Below are 23,632 nucleotides of genomic sequence, written 5' to 3' on the forward strand. Positions count from 1 at the left end.
GGTGTCTTCCAGTCAAGTATTGCTTCCCCCTGGACCTCATTATCTTAGCGCTAAAATAGGTGAGTGGATTAGCTCAAACACTTCAAGCTGTGTGCCTTGGAGGCCTTAGGGGCTCTAGGAGAAAACCCAGGAGTTGTTAAAGAGGGGGGATGTTTCCTCTGTTGTGCATTTCATGAGGCTGCTCTCACCCATTATTGTTTACTCTGTGCCAAGCACTGGCTGAACACCGTATATCCATTCTCATCCAACCCTCTCAGCAACCCAGTAATTTTTTTTAGTTGCACTCAGCAAGAGTAAGTGATCTTGGCTAGGGACACTAGATGATAAGTGACTAAGCAAGGATGCCAAGTCTAAGTCTGTCCCATATTCTTTTTTTTTGTAATTTAAAATGTTTATTTTTAAAAAACATTTTATTTGGGACACCTGGGTGGCTCAGTTGGTTAAGTGGTTGTCTTTGGCTCTGGTTATGATCCCGGGGTCCTGGGAACCCTTGCTCAGAGGGGAGTCTGCTTCTTCCCCTCCCTCTCCCTCTGCCCCTGCTTGATCTCTCTCTCTCTGGCTCTCTGACAAATAAAGAAATAAAAATAAAAAAAGTAAAAGATTTTAAAAGATCAGTTTTTTTGAGATATAACTTACATGCAATAAAATTCACTGATTCTAAGTGTACAGTTCAATGACTTTTTTTTTTCAGTTCAGTGACTTTTGACAAATAGTTTTATAAACACTACCACAACCATGATCAAGAACATTTCCCTCACCCCAGAAAGTTCCCTTCTGCCGTTTGTAGCCAATCTCTTCTCCTTATCCCTGTCCCTCAGTAAATACTAACCAGCTTTCTGTCACTGAATTTTCTGAATTCTGTCACTGAACTTTCTAGAATTCATACAAATGAAATTGTACAAAATGTGGTCTTGGGTGTTTAGCTTCTGTCACTTAGCTTAATGCTTTTGAGAGTCATGTGTGTCAGTACTAAATTTCTTTTTATTAGTGAGCAGTCTTCTATCATATGGCCATACCACAGCTGTTTACCCATTTACCTATTGATTTGGAATTTCCAGATTTTTGGCTATTATGTGTAAAATTGTTGTTAATTCTGAAGTACAAGTCTTTCTGTGGACATAGGATTTTATTTTTTGTGGGTACATATCTAGGAGTGGAATTGCTGGGTCAAACAACATATTCAGTTTCTAAGTGTGTAACAAGTTACCACAAATGTAATGGCTTAGCACCGCACTGTACTATCCCACAGTTCTCTCCATCAGAAGTCTGGGTGGGTTCAACCAAGTCCTTCGTTCAGGGTCTCACAAGGCTGAAATCAAGGTGTTGGCCAGGCTGGGTGCTTATCTGGGGGATCTGGGGGGAAAAATCCAGCTCTTCCTCTGGGGCCTCTCCCAGCTCTTTAAGGTTGTTCACGTTCCTCCTTAGCCAGCCCCTCTGTCTTCAAACCACCCATACATGCTGAGTCCTCCTCAGACCCCAGGCTCTCTGGTTCTGCCACCAGCCAGAAAAAACTGCTTTTCAAGGGCTGGTAGACGAGTTTGGGCCCAATCAATCCCCCTTTTGCCATATACTGTAGCATAATCACAGGAGTAACATTTGGGAGCAGAGGTCATGAGAGAGTCTTAAAATTCTACCTACCATGTATGGTAAGTATATGTTTATAAGAAACCATCAAACTTTTCCAAAATGACTTCACTATTTTACTTTCCCATCAAAAGTGTATGAGAGTTCCAGTTGCTCCACATTCTGGCCAACATGGTATTGTCAGTCTTTTTAATTTTAGCTGTTGGTAACTGTTGTAATGGTACCACATGGTGGTTTTCATTTGCATTTCTCTAATGACTGATGATAGTGAGATCATTTGGTATGCTTATTAGAGCATAAAATTTTGTTCGATGTAATGTTCTGCTTTTAAAAAAAAAGGTGGAAACCTATTGGTTTAGATAAACTGTGAGGTTCTTACAGAGTCTGTAATCTGTGAATCTCTTAGTGGAGCCCAGGGTTTAACTCCTTTTCTGAAAGTCTTCCTCTCTTCTTTTAAAAAAGATTTTAGTTATTTATTTGAGAGAGCAAAAGCAGGAGTGGGGTGGGAAGGGGGTGCACAGAGGGAAAGAGAGAAGTAAACTCCCTCCTGAGCTGGGAGCCCAATGTGGGCCTTGATTCCAGAACCCTGAGATAATGACCTGAGCCAAAGGCAGATACTTAACCATCTGAGCCACCCAGGCACTGCTCCTTTTCTGAAAAGGTCTCTTTTTTTTTTTTTTTAAAGATTTTATTTATTTATTTGACAGAGATCACAAATAGGCAGAGAAGCAGGCAGAGAGAGATAGGAGGAAGCAGACTCTCTGCTGAGCAGAGAGCCCGATGCGGGGCTCGATCCCAGGACCCTGGGATCATGACCTGAGCCGAAGGCAGAGGCTTTAACCCACTGAGCCACCCAGGCGCCCCTGAGAAGGTCTCTTAAATGTAGATAGAATATAGGTAAATCATCAGTATAAGCACTTGGCTCTATGTGTGAGTTAGAGGTAAAAGCAACAGATATTTCTTGATTATCTACATGGTTACAATCCCAAATCCGAAATTCTGAAATACAAATTGTTCTGAAAACCAAAATTTCTTTTCTTGGTTGGCACCAAAACTCATTGGTGGCAAAACCTGACATGAAGGGGTTTTATTTGTTTGTTTGTTTGCAGAAGGACCCTCTGTTGTCCTATGCCTGTGTTGGCTGCCTGGAAGCCTTGCTTGACTACCTGCATGCCCGGAGCCCAGACATTGGTAGAAACCTTCCCCATTCTTTGATGTTCCCATAGGGGTGGCCAGTCCCTGCCACCCTTCCGTCCCAGATTCCCAACCTCTGTTTTTTGATACACACTCATTTTGTTTAATTCTTTTTATAACATGCAAGGACATTATAATGTCCATTATACAGATGACACTGCAGTCCAGAGAGGTCAAGTAACCTGCCCAACCAAGGTCACAAAGCTCTGAAGTGGCACAGCCCTTCCTCCTGCTTCCCACAATAGTGGGATATGTGGTCTCCCTGAGCCAGGCAGCATAGGTGGCTAGAAGCCCAGGGAAGAAAGAAACTTCCAGTGGCCAATTTGTCCCAGGCCCTGCCGCTAGCTGAGCAGCCCCTTTTTGAGACAATAAGAGAAAGTCCTCTTCAGCAATGTTCCAAGGCCTACAGAAAAGCAGCAGTAACAACCCAGGGTGACTGGTGTTTCCTGTAGCATTCCATGTGGCCTCCCAGCCTTGGAATCGGTTTTTGCTGTTTACCCTCCTGGATGCTGGAGAGAGTTCCTTCCTCAGACCTGAGATCTTGAGGTTCATGACCCTGGTAAGTGCAGAATGGATGGTCCTGTGCTGTGAAGGTTGTTATGAGCTGTGTGGTCCTGAAGAGGCCAGGTAGAGGGGTAGAAAGCAGAGGGGCTGGGTGGCCTTCACCGTCTATAAGAGCTGCTCAGAGAATTCCTCTAAGCGCCCACATCTTCTCACCCCAAAAGACCCAGATACTCTTTCTTTTTTTTTTTTTTTAAGATTTTTATTTATTTACTTGACAGCTATATATGGAGAGAGCACAAGTAGGCGGAGAGGCAGGCAGAGGGAGAGGGAGAAGCAGGCTCCCCACTGAGCAGGGAACCCGACATGGGACCCAATCCCAGGATCCTGGGATCACAACCCCAGCTGAACGCAGGCGCCCCCCAGATGCTCTTTCTAATTCATTTGCACATGAAACATTGGCCAAGGCTTGTCTGCCACATCCAGATCCTGTGCTAGGGACCAAAGATGTCACCGAGCCAAATGCTCTGCCCTTTTAAGGGTCCCCCAGTCTAGAGAAGAAAATAGAAAAGGAAACTAATAGTTAAAACATGATGTTATGGGGCAGCTGGGTTGGCTCAGTGGGTTAAGCCTCTGCCTTCGGCTCAGGTCATGATCCCAGGGTCCTGGGATTGGGCCCCACATTGGGCTCTCTGCTCAGCAGGGAGCCTGCCTCCCCGTCTCTCTCTCTCTCTGCTTGCCTCTCTGCCTACTTGTGATCTCTCTTAAATAAATAAGTAAAATCTTTAAAAAAAAAAAACAAACCATGATGTTATTAGTGGCTCAGCAGAAGATATGCTAAGTGCCTGGCACACAGTAAGTGCCCACTGAGTAAAGAACAAAGCCGTGAGCCTGTGAATGGTAGTGAAGTGAATCAGTGAATAAGGCAGTGGTTGGTGTGGGAACACGGAGACGAGCACAGCTGACCACTGAATAACGTGGGGGTTAGGGGTGCTGACCCCCTTACAGTTGGAAATCTGCATATTAACTTTTGACTCCCCAAAACTTAACTACTAATAGCCCATTGTTGACTAGAAGCCTTACTGATAACATAAACTGTCAGTTAACACATATTTTGTGTGTTATGTGTACTAAATACTGATTTTTACAATAAAAGAAGCTAGAAAATGTTACTAAGAAAATCATAAAAAGAAAATACTTTTATAATACTGTATTTATCGAAAAAATTTGTGTCTAAGTGGACCTGTGCAGTTCACTCTCGTGTTGTTCAAAGGTTGACTGTAATTGCTTCTGCCAAAGCCAGGAAGGAGAGGTGAATAAGGATGCAGTAAGCACTCAATTAATGCCTCTCCTGTTTTAATGAAATGGAAACATTCAGCAGGAAGGTAACATTTTAGCTGAGGTTTGAAGGATTAATAGGCAAAGAGGAGGAAAAGTGTTCCAGGCAGTGAAGTGAAAATAGCAGGTAAATGAACACATGGTGGTGTGTTTGGGTAACCACACATAGTCCTTTTTGGCCATGTGTGTTTCGTGCAGGGCCAAGGAGTGAGGGGAAGGGTACTGAAGAGGTCAGCAGGGCCAACTCTCTGAGTGTTTCACAGTGTGCCTAGTTTACACCCTTCTTCTATGACACAACCCCACCTCTGCCCACCAACTCTGAGGTTCTGAAGGCAGGGTTCTCTGGGCTTCAGATCTGTGCCCCCAGCCCAGGGCCAGACACAGCAGAGGCACAGCAAATATCCCCGTGTGTTTGGGGCTTCTCTCCCTGGCCTAGCTTGTGCGGTTCCAGAGCAGCAGTGTCCTTTCTCACGAGGAGGTGGGTCATGTTCTGCAAGCCGTGGCTCTGGCTGACCTCTCTACCCTGTCGAACAACACACGCCAGGCTCTGCGTGGCTTCTTCCTGCAGGTGGGTGGGGAGGGGATGCTGTGTAGCCACTGTAAGGCTAGACCCTCCACGCCGTCTTCTGTGCGGAGGATGGTGGTTCTGGCCACAGCAGCTGAGGGGAGGTCAGAGTCAGAGGGTGGAGGGTTGAGAGGGCCTGTGTGGAGTGGCTGCTGAGAAGGACTGTCTTCCCTGTCGTCTTCTTTCCCCAGGTCCAGAGCATGGGCCTCCTGGCTGATCACACCACGGCCCAGACCCTGCAGGCCTCCCTAGAGGACCTTCCCCTGAGTAGCTCCTCCACCCAGCCAACCCTGGACATGCTGTATCCTTTCTTGCATCTGGGAGCCTTGGCCTGGGCAAGGTCACTCAGGCTATGGGAGGCTATGGCATCATGCTTCAGAGGGGTGACACTGTCTACAGCCCTGTCCTTTAAAGCATCTGCTTCAGTGAGAATAATAGTGATAGCAATGACAACGGCTTATTCTTTTTAAGTTCCTACCAAGGGCCACGCACATTACTTGCACCATGTCTAATCCTCACAGAAGCTAGGGTGTTAACATAGGTGTAACTTAGACCAGAGAGGTTAAATGATGTGCCCAGGATCACACAGTAATAGCATCAGGATCTGACCCCCATTTGTCTGCCTCCAAAGCCACATTACCAAACTCAGGAAGGAGCCAGTCCTTCCCCAAGAGCTTTGGAGAAAGTTGCGCAAATCCAGCAGATACAGGTGCTTCCCTCAGCCCAGTGGGGGCGGGGGGTGGTGTCCCTGAGAAAGCCTGGGGCTGTGGGCAGTGGCTGGAGGCCCTCTGGGGGTGGTTGGGGTGCCCCAGAGACACTTACGTCTGGGTGTTCAATCTGGTTCAGTCCCCTTCCCTGCTGGCTACCTCCCTGGCTCTCCTTCCCCTGTGCCTGAAACCGTTCCCTGTTGAATAGCAACTAGCTACCCTGGTGTTTGGGTCCCAGCTTTAGAACCCAGCCAGTCTTCCTACGGCACCTCTGAGCACTGGAAGTGTAGTTCTCCTATGGCTGGCTCCACCTTTCTGCTGTTTTCCTCTCATGTTTTGCTGCCAGTTGCCTGGGAGGAGTGGCTGTATCCCTGTCCCACATCAGAGACTGATCTTCCTAACTTGAAGGCCCAGAAACAGAGAACTAAGACCTGGTGAAGAGAAAGGATTGTTGGGGAAATTATTGGGGAAATGGATGACAACTGTAGCCATTAACTCCATTGTTGAAATGGAGTCAGGAAATAAAATGATACACTCACATGTCTCTCTGGGCTCTCCAAAAACGTTTCGGGCGTGACTTGTCTTGGCTCCCTGGAGCTGTAACACTGTCACTCAGACAGTGGACTGCTTCTGTGAGGAATGGATGGCCTCCTCAGGGACGGGGGGCTGAGATTTGTTCTGGTAACATGTAAAGAGCACCAGCCAGCTGCCTCAGTTGTACCCAGAAAAAAACCAGCAAGGCCATCCACGGGGCTGGAAGTGGAGAGAAAAGCCATGTGTGTGGTACCCGTGTGATCCAAGTGCTCCAAGAGGCACTTTACCTGCTCCCTCACCTCACATGAAGGTGGAGAGAGGTGCAATTTCCAGGCGAGGAAGCTGAGCAGCTCAAATCCTGTGCCTCGCTAGCCCAGCCCAGCTGTTCCCTGGCTAGAGCAGGTCCCTTGTGTTTTTTCCGTGCGCCTTCCCCAGAGTTAGTATTTGATTACCGCGTGTGCAGTTGTTTTGTCTGCTCTCTACAAATGTGCCTGCTTCCTGTTCCCAGCTCAGCCCACCGCGCCTCTGGCTCCTTGTCCGCTTGCCGAGCCCCCTGTGCCCCCTCCCCGACCTGGGTGCCCGTAACTGGGCAGCCCACCCAGCTCCTCGGGTTTGGCTGTACGGACCCTGGTCTGAACTCCGTCCTAATGAACGGATAGGGAGGCCCCCGACGAACTAGGTTTAGAAGCTGGTGGACTGGAGAGGCGAGCAGGGGATGCACCAACTCCGCACTGCAGTTGTCTTAAAAAAAAAAAAAAAAAAAAAAAGTGCTAGTGGTGACCCGCCAAACTGATTGCGTCAACTACAGTTTAAAAGATACTGTCAGCTTATGAAAAGTTTCGGTCAGGGTCCCACTCCGCTGGCGCGCCCTTTGAGTCGGGCCCAGACCCCACGCAAGTTTAACTTCCTCCAATCTGACCGTGACAGGGCGACAGTCGCAACCCGGTCACAAGGTGGGCGGGACAAGACTCGGGTTTGCCGCGCTGGGGTCCGGGCGGGGCGGGGCCGGAAGTGAGGTCAGCGGAGCGGCCGTCGCGGCCCGCGCTCATTGGCGGGCGCGCGCTCGGAGGTTCCTGCGCTGCTGCTGGCGCCTACTGTGAGGTTCCGCGCCTCTGCTGTTCGCCCGGTGGACCCCAGAGCCGGGCTGCACACCAACGTCCTATCCGCACGCCTCTGACCGCACTGACCTGCCTGGTAGGTGGGGCCGGGGGTCCAGGGAGGGCGGGCTCCTAGTGGGGCTGGGGGGCAGGGACCAAGGGCCCCCGAACCTGCTGCTGGGGCTAGCGGATGAGATTCGCGGCCCCGGAGTCTTCTCGTCGGAAGGACTCGTTGTCTCCTCTGGGAACCCCAAAGGCTCGGGTCAGCAAGCCGGGTCCGCGAGCCCGCTACCGCCATGTCCCCCTTACAGAATGGGTTCAGAGCCTCGTACCCAGCCCGAAAGATCGCTGGGAACGCATGGGGCGGGGAGCGGGATTCAGAGGCAGGGTCCGTCTCCACGCGGTCTGCTTTTTCGGTTTCCCTTTCCCGCTTCTCTCCTGCTTCGGTCGTTACCGGCTGTCTGATTCCCCCGGGCTTCAAGTTCTGCCCTAGCCCGCCCGGGTCGTTCTCTTGAGTCTAGAGCGTGACGTTGGAAGGCAGGTGGTCCTGGGCGAACTTGGACTACTCCTTCCCGCCCTGGAAGCTTCAGTTGTCTCATCCTCAGGCAGCGGGACGGTTCTCTGAAGGACCTCTGCAGGCTCTGTCAATCACTGAGCGTCTTTCCCCTGGAGCAGGTGTCCTGCTAGTACAGTGGCGGCTTTGAGGTAGCCTTTGCTTATCTAGAATCTCATTAGCCTGGGAATAGCTGAGTGTCTTTGGACAATCACCTCACTTTTCTGTGCCTTGGTTTCCACATTGGTAAAATTGGGCAGCTGTCCCCTGACCACTGTGTTTCATATTCCACCCTGTCAGCTCCCTTACCCTTTTGTTTTACAGGTTTATTGATTGTCCCTTTCCCCTACTGGGGACACAAGTACCATGAATACAGTGATTTTTGTTTGTCTTAGACACCAGTGTATTCCCAGGTCTCAAACAGTGCCTTGAATGTGGAATTTAAAAATTAATTAGGGAATAGTGCTTGAGTAGGAACAGGTGTGGCTTGTGGTGCCTGTGGTTCCACAGTGAGTGAGTGGCAGGCAGCCTTCTTACCCAAGACTGTGCACTCTCCTTACCTGCCCCAAATCCCTTCTTCCATTCTTTTTTTTTTTAAGAATTTATTTTTAAGTAATCTCTACACCCAGTGTGGGGCTCGAACTTACAGCCTCAAGATCAAGAGTTGCATGCCCACTGACAGAGCCAACAGGTGGCCCCTTTCTGTTTTGATGACAGAAGTCAGAGAGGGAGGGAAACTGAAAGTTTTCACATCTCCCCTGACTACCTGGGCTTCCGTAACCTGACATCTTCCTGGGGCCCAGGATGGGGTATATTGAAAGGGAATGATAATGACCGGACCCCCCTTCCCCAGGCACAATGCCTCACCCAGTCCTTTCTCCCTACAGTAGGGAGAAACCTCTGTTTTACAGGTGAAAAAGCTGAGGCTCAGGCTGAGCAATTTGCCCCTGGGCCCACAGTCAGAGGCTGAGCCAGGGCTCCAGCCCAGAGCTCTAGACACTGACCCCTGTGCCTTAAGCGTTCCTAAGTTGCCAATAGTATCTGTATATCTGTATATCCCTCCTACCATCCCACAGTGTTTATGGAGTGTCTGGTGGTCACAGGCCCCGGGCTGAGACTAATGCTCCAGGGCTTCCCAAAGCTGGGTTCCTGGTATCTGGAGGCCATGGCATGTCAGGAAGTTGCTGTTCACCTGCACTCTTTATTTTATAAAACCAAGCTCTGGATCTTACCTCTCTCTGGGTTAACTTTCCTAGTCCTAGGATCTTGGATATGGATCTTCTTCAGTTCCTGGCCTTCTTCTTTGTCCTGCTGCTGTCTGGGACGGGAGTCACAGGCACCATGAAGACCTCCCTGGACCCGAGCCTGGAGATCTGTATCCTTTGCCGTGGGAGGTAGTATTAATAAGCTCTTTCTGAGGTTGTCTATAAACAGTCTTTCTGGACCCACAAACGCTTGGATTTCAGGGTGGGAGCAGACCCAGTCTATGGGAACGGAAGAAAAGTTGAGGTGTTCTAACCAACACTTGATCAAGTCAATTCTCTTCTAAACCTCAGTTTCCCCGTATGTTGAATGGAAAAGGCAAGGCATACCTCTTCTGAGGATTGTGCGTGTGCTTTGCATCTTATGGGGGAGACCCTAGGTGGAGACTTAGGCCCTGGCATCCTCAGCTACCTGCTCTGGGGCCAGACCTCAGAGACACAAAGAAGAGTCAGGACCAGTCAGTTCTTGGCTTTGAGGAACTCACAGACCTCACGCGCTTCTCTTCAGTCAGTACTTTTATGAACCATGGTTGGGGAAGAGGGGCAGGGAGAAACACGGTGTGGCTTTTGAACTGGGTCTTGAGAGTACAAATTCATGGAGGGGTTGGGGGCAGTGGCATCCCAGGTGAAGTGTACAGTGTAAGCAGAGAGGAGGTTCTGGAAATAGTGAATGGTTGCAGCAGGTGGCAGGAAGACCCTGGGGAGGGTGGCGGGGAGCCAGGTCGTAAGGGTTGTGTTCAGGGTGTCAGATATAGAATCTTACATGAAATGGATGCCTATGCCTCCCAGTTTGTCTCTTCCCTGGCGGTGGGGGACAAGGGGGGAGTGTTTCAGCCGTGGGCATCTCCGGCCCTTGCAGACACTTTCCGGTCGGGAATGGGGCCTCTGGACGGGGACCACTGGATCGTCCAGGCAGGAGTATGGGTGCCAGCCCCTTAACTTCATGCTGCTCAGACAAGAAGATGTTTGAGGTGAAACGGCGAGAACAGCTCTTGGCACTAAAAAACCTGGCACAGCTAAACGATGTCCACCAGCAGTACAAGATTCTTGACGTCATGCTCAAGGGGCTCTTTAAGGTGCGTGTGGGCATGGGGCAGCTCACAGCAGGCCCAATCTTTGATCTGGGCACTGAAGGATGGGTAGGAGTTCCCTAAGGGCATGGTGTTCAGTGAAGGGGGACTACATGCACAAAAGATTTGAAATAGGGTTTAAATAACTAGGGCCATGTGTGAAGGGTTCTGCAAAGCCACTCAGCCTGGGTGGGGTTCCCTCAGGTGCTGGAGGACTCGCGGACAGTGCTCATTGCTGCAGATGTGCTCCCAGATGGGCCCTTCCCCCAGGACGAGAAACTGAAGGATGGTATGGTCTTCCCAATCTTACTCCTCCCTCCTCCCCACCACCTTGACCTTCTCTAGCTGCTCCTTCCCTCCTATTCTCACGCTTTTTTTCTCTGGAAGTATCTGCTTAGAACACCTTCCAAGGGGTCCCCTTGGGTGTATGGATACTTAAACCATATTTCTCTGGTCATTTCTGGGCTTCAGAGCCAGTTTCTGGATATGGTTCTTTGCGCTGTCTTGTGCTGGGGGCAAGGGAAACAGGGAGAAGCCTCTGCCTATGACCCCCCCCCAGGGATTCTTGCCTTTTCTACCATCCTGACCCTTGCAGTAGAGAAGGCAAGGGTTGTTCCTGTTTATAGGAGAAAAAAACCTAAATTCTATTGAAGAGAATGGCCAGAGGGGGCAATTCAGAGTGCTCTTTACTACTGTTTGAAAGCCCCAACTCCCTTAAATCCTTTTTGAGACAGGATGGGAGGAATAGATAAGTAAAATAATGTCCTGTGTCCCTTCATCCCCTCTTCTAAGAATTGTTCTCCTGGGGTAATTCCCCCTCCCCCGTGTTAACCGGTCGTAATCTAATAATAAAACTTGTTAGATTACACTGTCTGAGAGAGGATGGAAATAGCGTTTATATATCAGTTGGTGGGCACTTTACAAACACCATCTCGAGTCTCCGCTCTAACTCTGAGGAAGGTGCTATTGCCCCCGTTTTCCAGATAAAAAGAGAACAAGGGGTTTGCTCTTGTAAACCTGTAAACCAAGCTAACTCCTGAGTTCTTTGAGGTTTAAGGCTGTTCTGAAACCCAGAGGTTTCTGTTCACCAGAAACCTGGACCCAACCTGGCATATCTTTGGAGGAGTCTGCTTATCTCTCTGTGTGTCCTGGCTGATGCTGGTGAGAGCTGCCTGGGCCTTATCTGCAGGGATGGCTCAAACAGGAACTTCAGTGGGGGCTGGGAGTGTTCTATTTCATGGTAGCCTAGGTGGGGGGGGACCTTCCTCCATGATGGACACACTGACTTAGTCTGAACTGATCTATTGACCAGAGGAAGGACATTAGTGGGAAAACTGGTGAAATTCAGATAAGGTCTAATGATTAGTATTGATGTTAATTCCCTTGTTTAGATAGCTGTACAATGGTTACGTAAGATGATGACATTAGGGGAAGCCAAGTGTAGGAATTTTATGATGTATGATGGAAGTCTAAAGTTATTTTAATATAAATCTCAAGAGGCATTTGGAATAAAATAAAGGGGCGCCTAGTTGGCTCAGATGGTTAAGCATCTGCCTTGGGCCCAGGTCATGATCTCAGGGTCCTAGGATCGAGTCCCGCATCGGGCTCTGTGCTTAGTGGGGAGTCTGCTTCTCCTCCCTCTGCCTGTACCCTGAGCTCATTTGCATGCATGCTCTCTTTCTCTCTCTCTCTCTCTCAAATAAATAAATAAAAATCTTTTTAAAAAATAAAAATAATATAAAATTGGGAAGATTTAAAAAAAAGAGCAAAAAGCCCCTCATGTGTTCCCCAGTGATCCTAGTAGACCTGCCCTTCACATGCAGTGCAGTCGTGTTAACACTGGGGCCTGGCTCTGGGTATTTGGAGACCAGGTCGGGGAAGTCAGACCCAGCCAAGCCTCACACGACACATGGGTCTTCATGTGCAAAATGGCACCCACCTCTCTGGTCCCCACAACAAATGAGTTACAGGGGACAGAGCATGGCCCTTGGAGTCAGACCTGGGTTTGCAGCCCAGTTTTGCCACTCACCCACCATCTGAGCCTCAGTTTCCCGTGTACAGAGGGAACAGCAGCCACGTCTCCCTGGAGGTAGTGTTGAGGATTCAGTGACCTGGTGGTCACTGGTGGACATAAAGCCATTAGCAGGCATTGCACACGTGGTCAGCCCCTGCAGAGAGCGGGCACAGTTCCCTTCTCTGATGAGTAGGCTTAGTGGGCTTCGGTTCTCTGAGGGGTGGCTGGGGTGGCCAGGCAGGCAGGAGAAGGACGTCTGCCCAGGCCACTCATCAGGATCCTCTCACCAGCTTTCTCGCAAGTAGTGGAGAACACGGCCTTCTTCGGTGATGTGGTGCTGCGCTTCCCGAGGATTGTGCACCACTACTTTGACCACAATTCCAACTGGAACCTCCTCATCCGCTGGGGCATCAGCTTCTGCAACCAGTCGGGCGTGTTTGACCAGGGCCCCCATGCGCCCATCCTTAGCCTGGTAAGGACTGGCTGCGGCAGAGGAAGCGCAGGGGCCCTCTGCCTGGTGGTGTACCGTGAACCTCGCATCTGCCTTCAGTGGCACGCGAATGTCAGCCCCGGGTCGTGTTTTCTGTGATGAGGCCCAGGGCACCCTGAGATCCCGTCTCAAGGGGTTCTATGCTGACCTGGGTCCCTAGGGGTCATCATCTGTTCCACATCTGCCTAAGCCTTGGGCCTGGGTCCCACCGTGGAGGGAGTGGCCGTGGATAAGGAGTCAGGAGAAGGCAGAGGATGACTAACTCTTCCTCATCCACAGATGGCCCAGGAGCTGGGGATCAGCGAGAAAGACTCTGACTTCCAGAACCCATTTAAAGTAGACCGCCCAGAGGTAAGCTGCTGGAACCGATGGTCATGTCTACTCTGCCTCTGCGGGGTCATGGGCAGCCAGGTCATGTAGGGGCTGGGGCACCTTGAATGGAGCATGAGGGCTTTCGACTTGGAGCCAGACATGTTTGGGTCTGGATACACGTACCATCACTCGTTCCTTGGTACCTTTGGGCAAGCTGCTGCCCCTGTCCTAGCGTCAGGCTCCTTATCTTTTCATGGGGTATGGACCCCAGCTGTGGGGGGCAGTCAGAAGCTGTTAACACACCATCCATATGTACACTAGGCATCCAACATCAAGTGGACACCGGGGAGGTCAGGCCCTGTTTCTCTGCCCTTGAGCCTCTGAGTGCTCAGCCTGGCTTCTGTCTCACATTCCTGCATATGCTTTCATCCTAGGGGGCTGAGGTGGGCTTTGAGGGCTGCAGGCTGCAGGGTGGGGTCACAGATGGGGACACATAGAGGGAGGAGGGAATCAGAGGTGACAGGGCAGGGCAGCAGGGGCAGGAAAGGCTGGAGGACTGGACTTGTCAAATCACAGGCTCTCCTCTGGTGCAGGAAGGAGTGTCAGGGTCCATGAGGGTCTAGGATTTTAGCTGCTCCTGCTTCATGGATGCTGACAGGTCAGAGACATCAGAGTTCATTGCGGCAAAAGCAATATGTAGACTGTTGGCCTGGTCATGTGGGTTCCCCTTGTTCCCCAAGTCACCCAGGGGTGACCCAGGGGCCCAGGCAGATACCATGCATGTGGTGGGTTTGCATGAAGCTGAAGAATACCGAGTTTGGGATATTCAGGGTCACGGCCTTCAGAATGAATAGAAGCAGACCTGCTCTTTGGGGGAAGTCATCATGTCACCCTTCCAGGTTGTTCTCTGCAAGCCGTCCTGACAGAAGGCCCAGACCGAGTGATCAGGGCTCTGCTTTCTTGGGGAACCCAGTGAGAATATGCAGGGATGCTCAGGGCCTTGGTTGATTGCCTCCCCCATAGTTCACCCCTCAGCCCTCTTGGCTTACCTTAAATTTCCGCATGACCATGTGGTTCAGTTCTGGTTGATCTCGTAGGTAGAGGCTAGCATCACATATGTTCAGTTTGTCGCATACTGCCATTTGGTTAAGGCTGCCATCAGCAGGACACTAAGCAGCGGGATGAAGCCAGTCTACTGTGTTGATCTCAACCCCCCAGCGTCGCAGACTCAGCCAGCTATGAGAAGTCCTGAGCCGGCCAGTGGGGCTTACCTTAGATAATCAGAATGTGGTCTGAGGCCAGGCCAGTCAGTTACCCATTACCATCCACGCAAGAGTTTAGACTGACCTGCTGATCTTTGATGTTATTGTCAGTAGTTACAAGGAGCAGTAGATGGACCCAGAGCAGTCCTTGTCCCCAGTAAAGGGACATTCTTTTTTTCTTTATTTTAGAGTGTGTGCACATGCTTATGCTAGTGGGCAGGGGGCGGGGTGGGCAGAGGGAGAGAGAGAGAATCTTTTTTTTTTTTAAAGATTTTATTTATTTTTTTGACAGAGATCACAAGTAGGCAGAGAGGCAGCCAGAGAGAGAGGGGGAAGCAGGCTTCCTGCTGAGCAGAGAGCCCAATGTGGGGCTTGATCCCAGGCCCCTGAAATCATGACCTGAGCCGAAGGAAGGAGCTTAACCCACTGAGCCACCCAGACGCCCCGAGAGAGAGAGAATCTTGAGGAGGCTCCACACCCAGCATGGAGCCTGAGATGGGGCTCTGGGCTCCATCTCACACCCCTGAGATCATGTCCTAAGCGGAAATCGAGAGTTGGTTCCTTAACCGACTGAGCCACCCAAGTGCCCCAGTAAAGAGACATTTCATGGCCCACTGTCTCCCACACGTTACTACTTGATTTGAGTCACCATTATATTATTGGTCTGAGCCCCGAGGTCAACGTCCCTACGGAGCTGCAGCCTCAGTTGCCCTACTTGGCATAATGGAAGGTCACTCAGGCGTCAGGAGAAGCAGATGCATTTGTATCTGTCAGATTAAAACAGGCTGTGCTGCTGAGCGTGTCTGCACAGGGTCCCTTTGGGAGTTGCCTTTGATGGCATCAGGCAGGCGCATTAGAGTAGTTCACTACTGACCATGTCCCTGTGAGTTTTCCTATCACAGCGTTGAGAGTGAGACACCCAACAGCTGACTAGATTGTCAACTGCAGCTGCCTCTCAGCTTGGGCAGAACCTAGGGTTGTTTGCCAGGTGGCGGTGCTGGATCTAAGAGACCAAGAGGAGTAATTGTTCCCTCCCCAGATGCTAAGATTGTTGCACAAAATCAGGGTGTCACATCCCAGGACCTGTAATTCCACTTTTTTTCCAGTCATCTGCTACTCTCACCTGGACCTTTGTTTTATTTAGAAGGGTCAGCTATGAATGGGACAAGGGCATTTTTACAAAACAATCAGAGACACATTATATCTTCCATCTTGGGCCACATGGGCCACTGTAGAGGGTCTTGGAAGGAGCATACTCAACCGAGTGGTCGTTATCCTAATGATCTCAGGTCCTGCCTTCCCAACCAGCACCTCTAGGTAGTAAAGCCAGAAATACAGAGCCCCCTGCCCTGTGCCCGTCCACAGTGGCAGATTTGCTGCCGCTTCCAGCACAATCCAGTACAACTGGGCAGCGGAGTCTTGCTCAGTGTTTTCATTCTGGTTGGTCTCATCAGAGAGTGGGCCTTAGGATGGACATCTGACCAACTGAGCTGGACTGTTAAACCGTCCACCACAGTTTGTTTCCATGGTTTGTGGCCCCAGAGAGGAATGGTTGTCTTTGATCTGCCCGTCTGTTGTCTTCTAAGTGGCAGGCCAGACTACTAGGATGCTAATGACAGTCGGTAGAAATACACTGTGCGTGGTGTTCAGAGTGTCATCTAAGCGAGGGTGGTGGCTTCAAATTTGGATCAATATCTGACTGGCCCTGATGGCAGTTAGTCTTCCAGCATTGTCACTGGGACTGGATGGCCAGTAGATACCAGTGTCTAGGGTTCCTGAAAGCATCCCCAGGTTTGATGAGGACTGAGTGTGTGGTTGTGTTCGTGGCTGTAATTTATTACCGCGAAAGGATACAATGCAAAATCGGGAGAGGGAAGAGACTCACAGGGTGAAGTTTGAGGGAAACCAGGTGCCAGCCTCCACGAGCCCTCTCCCAGTGGAGTTCCCCAGGAGCATATGTGTGACACGTGAGAAATTGTCTGTCAGGGAGGCTCATTAAAGACTCAGTTCGGGGTGCCTGGGTGGTTCAGTCAGTTAAGGTCATGATTCCAGGGTCCTGGGATTGAGCCCAGTGTAGGGCTTCTTGCTCAGCAGGGAGCAAGGAGCTTCTCCTTCTCCCTCTGCTGCTCCCCCTGCTTGTGCTCTCTCTCTTTCAAATAAATAAATAAATAAGATCTTTAAAGAAAAAATAAAAAAGACTCAGTGCCCAGAGTTTTTATTGGGAGCTGGTCACTTAAGCAACCTCTGCCCAGTGCATTCCAGAATTCCAGACTCCCAGGAGGAAAGTAGGTGTTCAGCATAAACCACATTGTTTACAAAGTAGGCTCAGTGAGCCACTCATTAATTAGGGCGGTGGGAGCGTCCCCCGCCAAATCCAAGTTTCCAGACACTAGCCAAGGTCCCACCTTAGAAGCAGTCCTTTCAAAGACTAGCAGTGAGGCCCGCTATGTTAACTCTTCTGGACGGCACCATTAGCTCTTAATTTAGGTGAACCATCATTGGACCCAGCATGAGTATTTAGGGGAACCTCTGAGTCAAGGGCCCCCTTGAACCAGTGGCTTTGCTTCAGGCAGCAGAATGGGAGATGGGGGTTTCCCTACCAGGGTTGCTGCTATCACCCCATCACGTAACGTCCCTCGAGCTTGCCTGCTTCCATGGCAACCCTGATAAACGGCCGGTGTAAGAACAGTCAGGGCATACCCAGCAAGAATATGCAAGGACACTCAAGGTCATGGCAGATTGCCTTTCCCAGGGAGGGGCACCCGCAGAGAAGCTTTATAGCTGTGACACCAGCTCTCCTTGCCCCATAGGTCATGAATACCTCTGGCACAGGAGGAGGGTGAGACCATGAACCAGAGGGAACGGGTTCTAGGATAGATGTCCTAGTGTGCTGTGCTTGGAAATAACCATAGCAGCAACATCTGTGCCTTACTTGTCATTGGCTGGGGACGGTCTCAAGCTTTGACTCACTGTTTGGCCTCCAGCGTGGACCTGTCCCAGCAGCAGCAGCTCCCCGCATGCACTTGCCATGCCAGGGAGTACTGTGGGAATCCTCGCCTGCTGCTCACGTACCCATCACTGCAACAACCCCGCTGCCCCTGTCCAGACAGGGCTGGCCCTCTCCCTGCTCTTCCTGTGCTTATGGTCTGTTGGGGAAGGCAGCAGGGAAACAGTCCTGATCTTGCGTGATCACCACACTAGGGGAGGAGGGAAGCATGGTGAGCTGTGGAACCCCTAACAGGGAACCTGACCCTGCCGCAGCAGGTGGGCGGTGGAGATAAATATAAGACTCTGGGATAAATAAGACTTGAGGGGTGGACCAGCCTGGGGAGGACCTTCCAGGCAGAGGGACTAGTTAGTTGCATGCACAAAGGCTCAGAGGCCTAGCATGTGCATTTATCATTCCATGAGCATCTCCTAAATCCCAGCCACTAGAGAAGCCACCAACTAGCCCTGCTCTCCTGGGACAGAGTCAATAAAAACGTATAATATAGTAGGTGGTGAAAAAAAGCAGAGGAATATGGGTAAGGATTCAGGGATAAGGTCCGTGGAGATACAATTGCTACTTCACGTGACTCAGACACAGAAGGTCTTACTGAAAAGACCCGAACAAGGCGAGGGAGCCAGCCGTGTGTCTGGGGGAAGAACATTCCAAGCAAAAGAGCAGCAAGTGCAAAGGTCCTGAGTTGGAAGCCTATTTGGGGGAGGGGAGGATGTGAGAAGATAAGGTCAGAGTAGCCCAGATCACAAGACCCTTTGCAGGGGGGGGTTCTTCTCAGGGGCTTTGGCATTTCCTCTGAGACACATGGAGAGTGGAGTAATGGGCTCTGACTAACCCCCTTTAAGGGATCAGCCTGACTGTTGTGTGGGGAGTAGTTTAGGGGACCAGGGTGGGAACAAGGACACTCATGAGGCTACTGTGCTTGTGCATGTGGGAGTTAAGGGTGGCTTAAACCAGGGTGACAACAGTGAGGATGGCGAGATTCTGGTTGTTTAGAAGACAGAGCCAATAAGATTTGCTAAGGAAGCAGATGTGGCATGAGAGACTCATTAAGAAGGACTAGAAGCCTTTCGGCCTGCACGCATGGAAGATGGGGCTGCTGTTTTCTAAAATGGGCAGACTGTGGTGGGACCTGGTTGAGGCCTGGATTGCAGATCAGAACTTTGTTTCTGGACCCGGTGAGCATCTGAATGAAGATGTCAAGGAGGCGATTGGAAATTCGACCCTAGATTGGGGGTTGAAGCTCGGGCTACAAATGCGAGTCATGCTGTGAAGGAAGGTACAGAGAGCCACGGCACAGGTCCTGTCCCATCACCCCAGGGCAGATAGAGCAGTGACCAGAGGGCTGAGGTCTGGGATGTGCCTGCAGGTAGAGGTGGGAGGACGGGGAGAAACCAGCAAAGAAGTCCCAGAATGACAGTCAGCGTGAGAGTAGCAACCCAGGAGAGGATCGTTTCCTGGAGACCCCGTGAGGAGAGCGTAGCAAAGAGGGAGTGAGCGGCTTGTAGAATCTGCTGGAAGGCTGAGGAGCATGAGGCCTAAGAACCGGCCCCTGGATTTAGGACCATGGCCAGGAGCATTAGAAATCCTAATACAGGCTGTTTTGGTGGAGTGGTCGGGACAAAGATCAGATTCAAGAGAATGAGAGGCAAGGAGGTGGGCACAGCAAGTGCTAACTACCTTCGAGGAGCTTTCTTTTCAAGGGGAACAGACCAGTGGGAGAGTAGCTGGAGGGGGCGTGGATTCCAGGGGAAGTTTTCATCTGGTGGGAGAGACTAGGCATGTTGATGGGGACAGCGCGTTAGCCGGGAGGAGTTGATGGTGCAGGGCCAGGAGCAAGTAAGGCAGGGGAGAGGATCTGGCTCCCAGGGGAAGGGTCAGCCTTGCCTCCAAGAGCAGCGTGGACACAGAAGCAGCTGGGTTGGTGGGTGTGGAGGTGGGAGCTCGTGGACATTGTCTGGTCAGTGCCTCTGTCCTCTGGCGATGGGGTTAGCAATAGGAGAGATGGAGGGAAGTAGATGAGTTTGAGAGAAACCTAGGAGGTACCATGAGCTGGGCCTTGGCCAAGGACTCTGTGCAGAAGGAGAGAGGTGGGGGTGTGGAGCCCTGCTGTTTGTGAGGACAGGGACACTGGAAGAGGACTGGGTTTTGGGGAGATGGAGTCATGGCAAGTCTGGGGCACATCGGGGACATCCTAGCGGCCTTTAGATACGGAGATGCCGGTTTGAGCGGTAACTGACACACCTAACAGAAGCCAGGGCTTCAGATGAGCGGGTCTGGGGAGAGCACAGTGCCTCCACTGAAGTCCTCCTCCCACCCTGGCTTGCCCTGGCTTCCTCTCTCCTTGCCAGGACCACCATCCATGCACCCCGGAAGCCGTGAGCCTGGGCACTACCATCTTCTTTTCCACCCCCTTTCCAGGCTCTGCCAGTGTGACGTCTGGCGCGCTGCTTCCTGTGGCTGTACTCCCGTTGCCTAGGCTTCTCTGCAGCTTGTTCCCCAGCAGTGGGACGTCCGTGGTCTCCTGCTCTCGCTGGCTGCCTTCCCCCCCTTCAGGGGTGTGGTGGGGGAGGGGGTGTCTGTGGTTGTCTGGGGCACTCAGCCCCCTAACCCCGAGAGGAGGAGCCCCAGGTAGGTTCACACCTCAGCACCTGCCCCTCTGCCTGGAACGTCCTTTTCTTCCCTCACCCTGTCCGCTTGGGGAGCTCCTGGTTATGCTTCGAGACCCTCTGAGCAGCTTTCCCCAGGCTCATTGAACTGTCTCCTTGTCTGCGGGCTCCCTGAGGGCAGAGTTTGTGTCTAGGCCATCTTCCTGCTGCCACAAGCCCATGGCAGCCTGGCTCGGCGCAAACTCTTCGCTGCTGGTAGACTAAACCAGACTGCTCTGTTCTCTCAGTTCATTTCTAGCACCGACCCTTTCCAGAAGGCCCTGAGGGAGGAGGAGAAACGCAGGAAGAAAGAGGAGAAGCGGAAAGAGATCCGAAAGGGCCCACGGATCTCAAGATCCCAGTCGGAGTTATAGCCAGGAGCAGCCCAGGGCTCAGGAGGAGACCAGTCTGGAGGAAGAGACAGAGGCATCAATTGGGTGAGAGCTGGCCCATGTGAACAGGGAGGTGGCGTTTGCTCAGCCCTGGTGGAGCCAGCTCTGCGCCCTGACAAAAGTGACTGGGCCACAGAGGGCTGGATTTCCTTCCAGAGGCCTCCCTGGAGAGGGTGCCAGGGGGCTCTTCAGAGGATGCCATGCTGCAGATCAAACCATCTCGAGATGCCGGGGGAGGCTGGAAGGATCCCGAGCTGGACTCTCCCTTTGGGTCAGGACCACTGGCCAGCTGGCTGCCGCCCTTCATGAGGAAGCAGCAGCATCGGGCTCTGAGCCACTTGTAGAAGTGCCGTGCCTGCTGCCGGTCCCACCGTGGCACTGAGCTGCCGGGCACAGGTTCCAGCCCTCTGCAAAGACACAGTAAAAGCCAGCAAATCCTCTGGGCTAATGGATGCTGGTTTGGGCCCCAGGGAGCTGGGAACCCTTTCATGGGGCAGGGGCCTGGCAAAACAGTGAAGCAGGGGCTTGGCTTAGGTCTCCTCTACCCTTCAAAGCACTGTCCTTCATGAAGAAGCGTCCCGGGGTTTAGCCAGGGACCTTAGAGCAACATGATCTCTGTCATCAGATATTAGGGACAGTCCATGAACAGGTGCAGGGTAGAATCAATGTGTCTAGGAGGCCCTTGGGCTATGGGGAGGGGATGTCGGGGACAGGCTGTAGCTCTGCAGGAGGCTGTGCTTTGTCATGGCTGGGCTGCTCCAGGCTGGATTGGTCAGAGGGCTCCCCATGGCAGAGACCAGGGGACACAGAGCAGGGAATTAGGCCCTGAATGGGCAGCTACCCTTTAATCATGTCCCTCCCAGGCAGAGGAAGGAGAGGCTCTGGTGGGAATTCCAATTCAGTCTCTCTGACTTGCCAAGCTAGGTCGGCGTCTTAAAAGGGGAGAGACACATGACCATCCCAGAACCCTCCAGCACCCCAACACTGACAGAGTTCAAGAGGGACAGGAGTCTTATCTCAGTCTCTCAGACTTGCTTGCTAAGTGACCCTGGCGCAGCCCTTCTCTGCGCTGTGGCTTCATTAGCAAAATGAACTTGACAACGTCTGAACCCTTTGTCCTGCCCTAAACTGCTTCTCTGAGGCTGGGGCCCAGCTTCTCAGGGACAGATGTTCTCTGATGGTTTTTCTATCATCCTTTAGGTTTGCTGAGCATCTCTGTAGGCACAACAAAAGAGAGGGGCGCCATCTTAACCCATCTTCACCTCTGTCCCATCTGGCGCCACTCTCCTTCTAGGCTCTCCATCTTGGTTAATTCCTTCCTCTCCATCCTCAGATGGGCCCAAGTTTTCCCATCTGACACGTTCAAAGAAAGAAACGGAACAACTCTGTTCTCCCTTTCTCTTTCCCTTTGATGCCATTGTTGTGGTTACTAGTTCTGGAAACTCTGCCTCAAGTCTTAACTGCAGGCAGAGCCTTCCCACTTCCTTGTCAGGAGGTGTAAAGGCCCCAGGGCACTTGTCCTTCTTCCTTGCACCAGGGTTGGGTCCTGTGGGCAATGTGCCATCAACCAGATGTACCAGCCTGCGTGGGAGTTGTGCTGATGGAGGTGGAGGCCGCTGCGACCAGAGGGAGCAGTGGGGCAGGGGATGGGTTGGTTCTAGTGACGAGACTAGACTAACGCCAGGGGTGCCCAGTGGTGGCAACAATGACATCTTTAGTGGTGTTTTCAGCGTGTTCTTGGATATTGTTCCTGTTTGCTGAGCTTCCAAGTCTAATCTGAGGCCCCCCTGGAGGGTCTGGGAGCCCCCTGTATCCTCAGAGGCAGGGTTTTTCAACAGTGGCACTATTTACATTTCTGGCCAGATAATTCTTTGTAGTGTATATGAGGATGGGTGTTCTGTGTGTTGAAGGATATTAGTAGCATTCTTAGCTTCTGCCTACCAGATGCTAGTAGCAGTCTCCAGACATTACTAGATGACCCCACGGGCAAAATCTCCCTGGTCCACAGCCCTTGTCCCTCCTTATCCCAGCCCCACATCTTCCTCTTGCTGTCTTGTCACTGCTCCCAGAGAGATGTTGTTGGAACCTCTTCGAGATGATCCTTCCAGGCTTCTGGGCTGCCATGCTGTCCTGGTTCTCTGTCCTCAGTCTGAGTCTGCTCTGTCTCTTCCTGATTCTTCCTCTTTCCTCACCTGCCCCTTAAGTGAAGCTTTTTTTTTTTTTAAAGATTTTATTTATTTGTGAGAGAGCATAAGAGCATGAGCAGAGGGAGGGGCAGAGGAGAAGCAGACTTCCCGCTGATCAGGGACCCTAATGCAGGGACTCCATCCCAGGACCCCAAGATCATGACCTGAGCCAAAGGCAGATGCTAAACTGACTGAGCCATCTAGGTACCCCCAAAGCATTTTTTTTTTTTTAAGCTTAGTCTCTCCTCTCTGCTCTTTTCTTTTTGGGAGCTGTATCCTCTGAGACCCCAAAGCTGATGGTACTTGCCCTCTTGCCACTGATAACACTCTGTCCTCATGTTTCAGCTTACCCAAAAGCAAACTTGTTTTCCATCCCCAAGCCTAATCTCTCTGTCAAACTGTGGGGTACACATTCTTGCCTAATCCTGGAGGAAGTGACAACTACATCCTGAAAGATTGGGGGAGGAGGGAGAAAGTGACAGGCACTCTGAGCAGAGGCCTAAAAAGGGAAGCATTGAGGGTAGTAAATGAGAAAGCATATTCAAAGTTCACTTCTCTGCCCTGTAGTGATTGCCCCGTCTGTGGTAGATCTCTGGATATATGGTTGCCTGGTCCGTCCCTTTCCAGGTGAAGAACCCAGGTCCTGAGGAGTGACTTGCCTAAGGCTGCTCCATCCCTGAGAGTCGGACTCTGTTCTCCCACCCAGGGCACAGTGCCAACTGGAAGCATTGTTCAGTGAGTTGGGACCCAGCGTCACAGGGAGAATGCCAGTGTTTTGCTAAGGATGGGTGTGGTGTAGTCGGCTTTCTTCTGCAGTTTCTATAATTTTTTTTAAAAGATTATTTATTTATTTATTTGACAGACAGAGATCCCAGGTAGGCAGAGAGGCAGGCAGAGAGAGAGAGAGAGATGGGAAGCAGGC

The 23,632-nt window shown here is 51.3% G+C and overlaps 2 protein-coding genes across 2 annotated transcripts in view; both read left to right on the forward strand.

The window, feature by feature from the left end:
* The window catches only part of MEI1 (meiotic double-stranded break formation protein 1), a 78,732-nt gene extending 72,305 nt beyond the window's left edge, over positions 1–6,427 (forward strand). The window contains exons 27-31 of the mRNA XM_047742229.1: positions 2,694–2,775; positions 3,231–3,337; positions 5,054–5,185; positions 5,374–5,483; positions 6,236–6,427. Coding sequence (XP_047598185.1) covers positions 2,694–2,775; positions 3,231–3,337; positions 5,054–5,185; positions 5,374–5,483; positions 6,236–6,281 — 477 coding nt within the window. The 3' untranslated portion in view covers positions 6,282–6,427. The remainder of the gene's footprint in view (positions 1–2,693; positions 2,776–3,230; positions 3,338–5,053; positions 5,186–5,373; positions 5,484–6,235) is intronic.
* Positions 6,428–7,466: 1,039 nt separating this feature from the next.
* CCDC134 (coiled-coil domain containing 134) lies at positions 7,467–22,807 on the forward strand. The gene is made up of 7 exons (XM_047742230.1): positions 7,467–7,617; positions 9,330–9,448; positions 10,290–10,411; positions 10,610–10,694; positions 12,710–12,891; positions 13,189–13,260; positions 20,381–22,807. Exons 2-7 carry the CDS (start codon positions 9,346–9,348, stop codon positions 20,504–20,506), a joined length of 690 nt encoding a protein of 229 aa, XP_047598186.1. The 5' UTR covers positions 7,467–7,617; positions 9,330–9,345; the 3' UTR covers positions 20,507–22,807.
* The last annotated feature ends 825 nt before the right edge of the window (positions 22,808–23,632 follow it).

This window comes from Lutra lutra, chromosome 8 (genome assembly GCF_902655055.1).
Source record: "Lutra lutra chromosome 8, mLutLut1.2, whole genome shotgun sequence".
Lineage (NCBI taxonomy): Eukaryota > Metazoa > Chordata > Mammalia > Carnivora > Mustelidae > Lutra > Lutra lutra.

Excerpts from the sequence above, each read along its gene's own strand:
- CCDC134 (XM_047742230.1), top strand. The coding sequence starts at position 9,346 with ATGGATCTTCTTCAGTTCCTGGCCTTCTTCTTTGTCCTGCTGCTGTCT. Across the intron at positions 10,412-10,609 it reads TGCTCAAGGGGCTCTTTAAG|GTGCTGGAGGACTCGCGGAC; the intron begins GTGCGTGTGGGC and ends GGGTTCCCTCAG. Across the intron at positions 10,695-12,709 it reads GGACGAGAAACTGAAGGATG|CTTTCTCGCAAGTAGTGGAG; the intron begins GTATGGTCTTCC and ends TCCTCTCACCAG.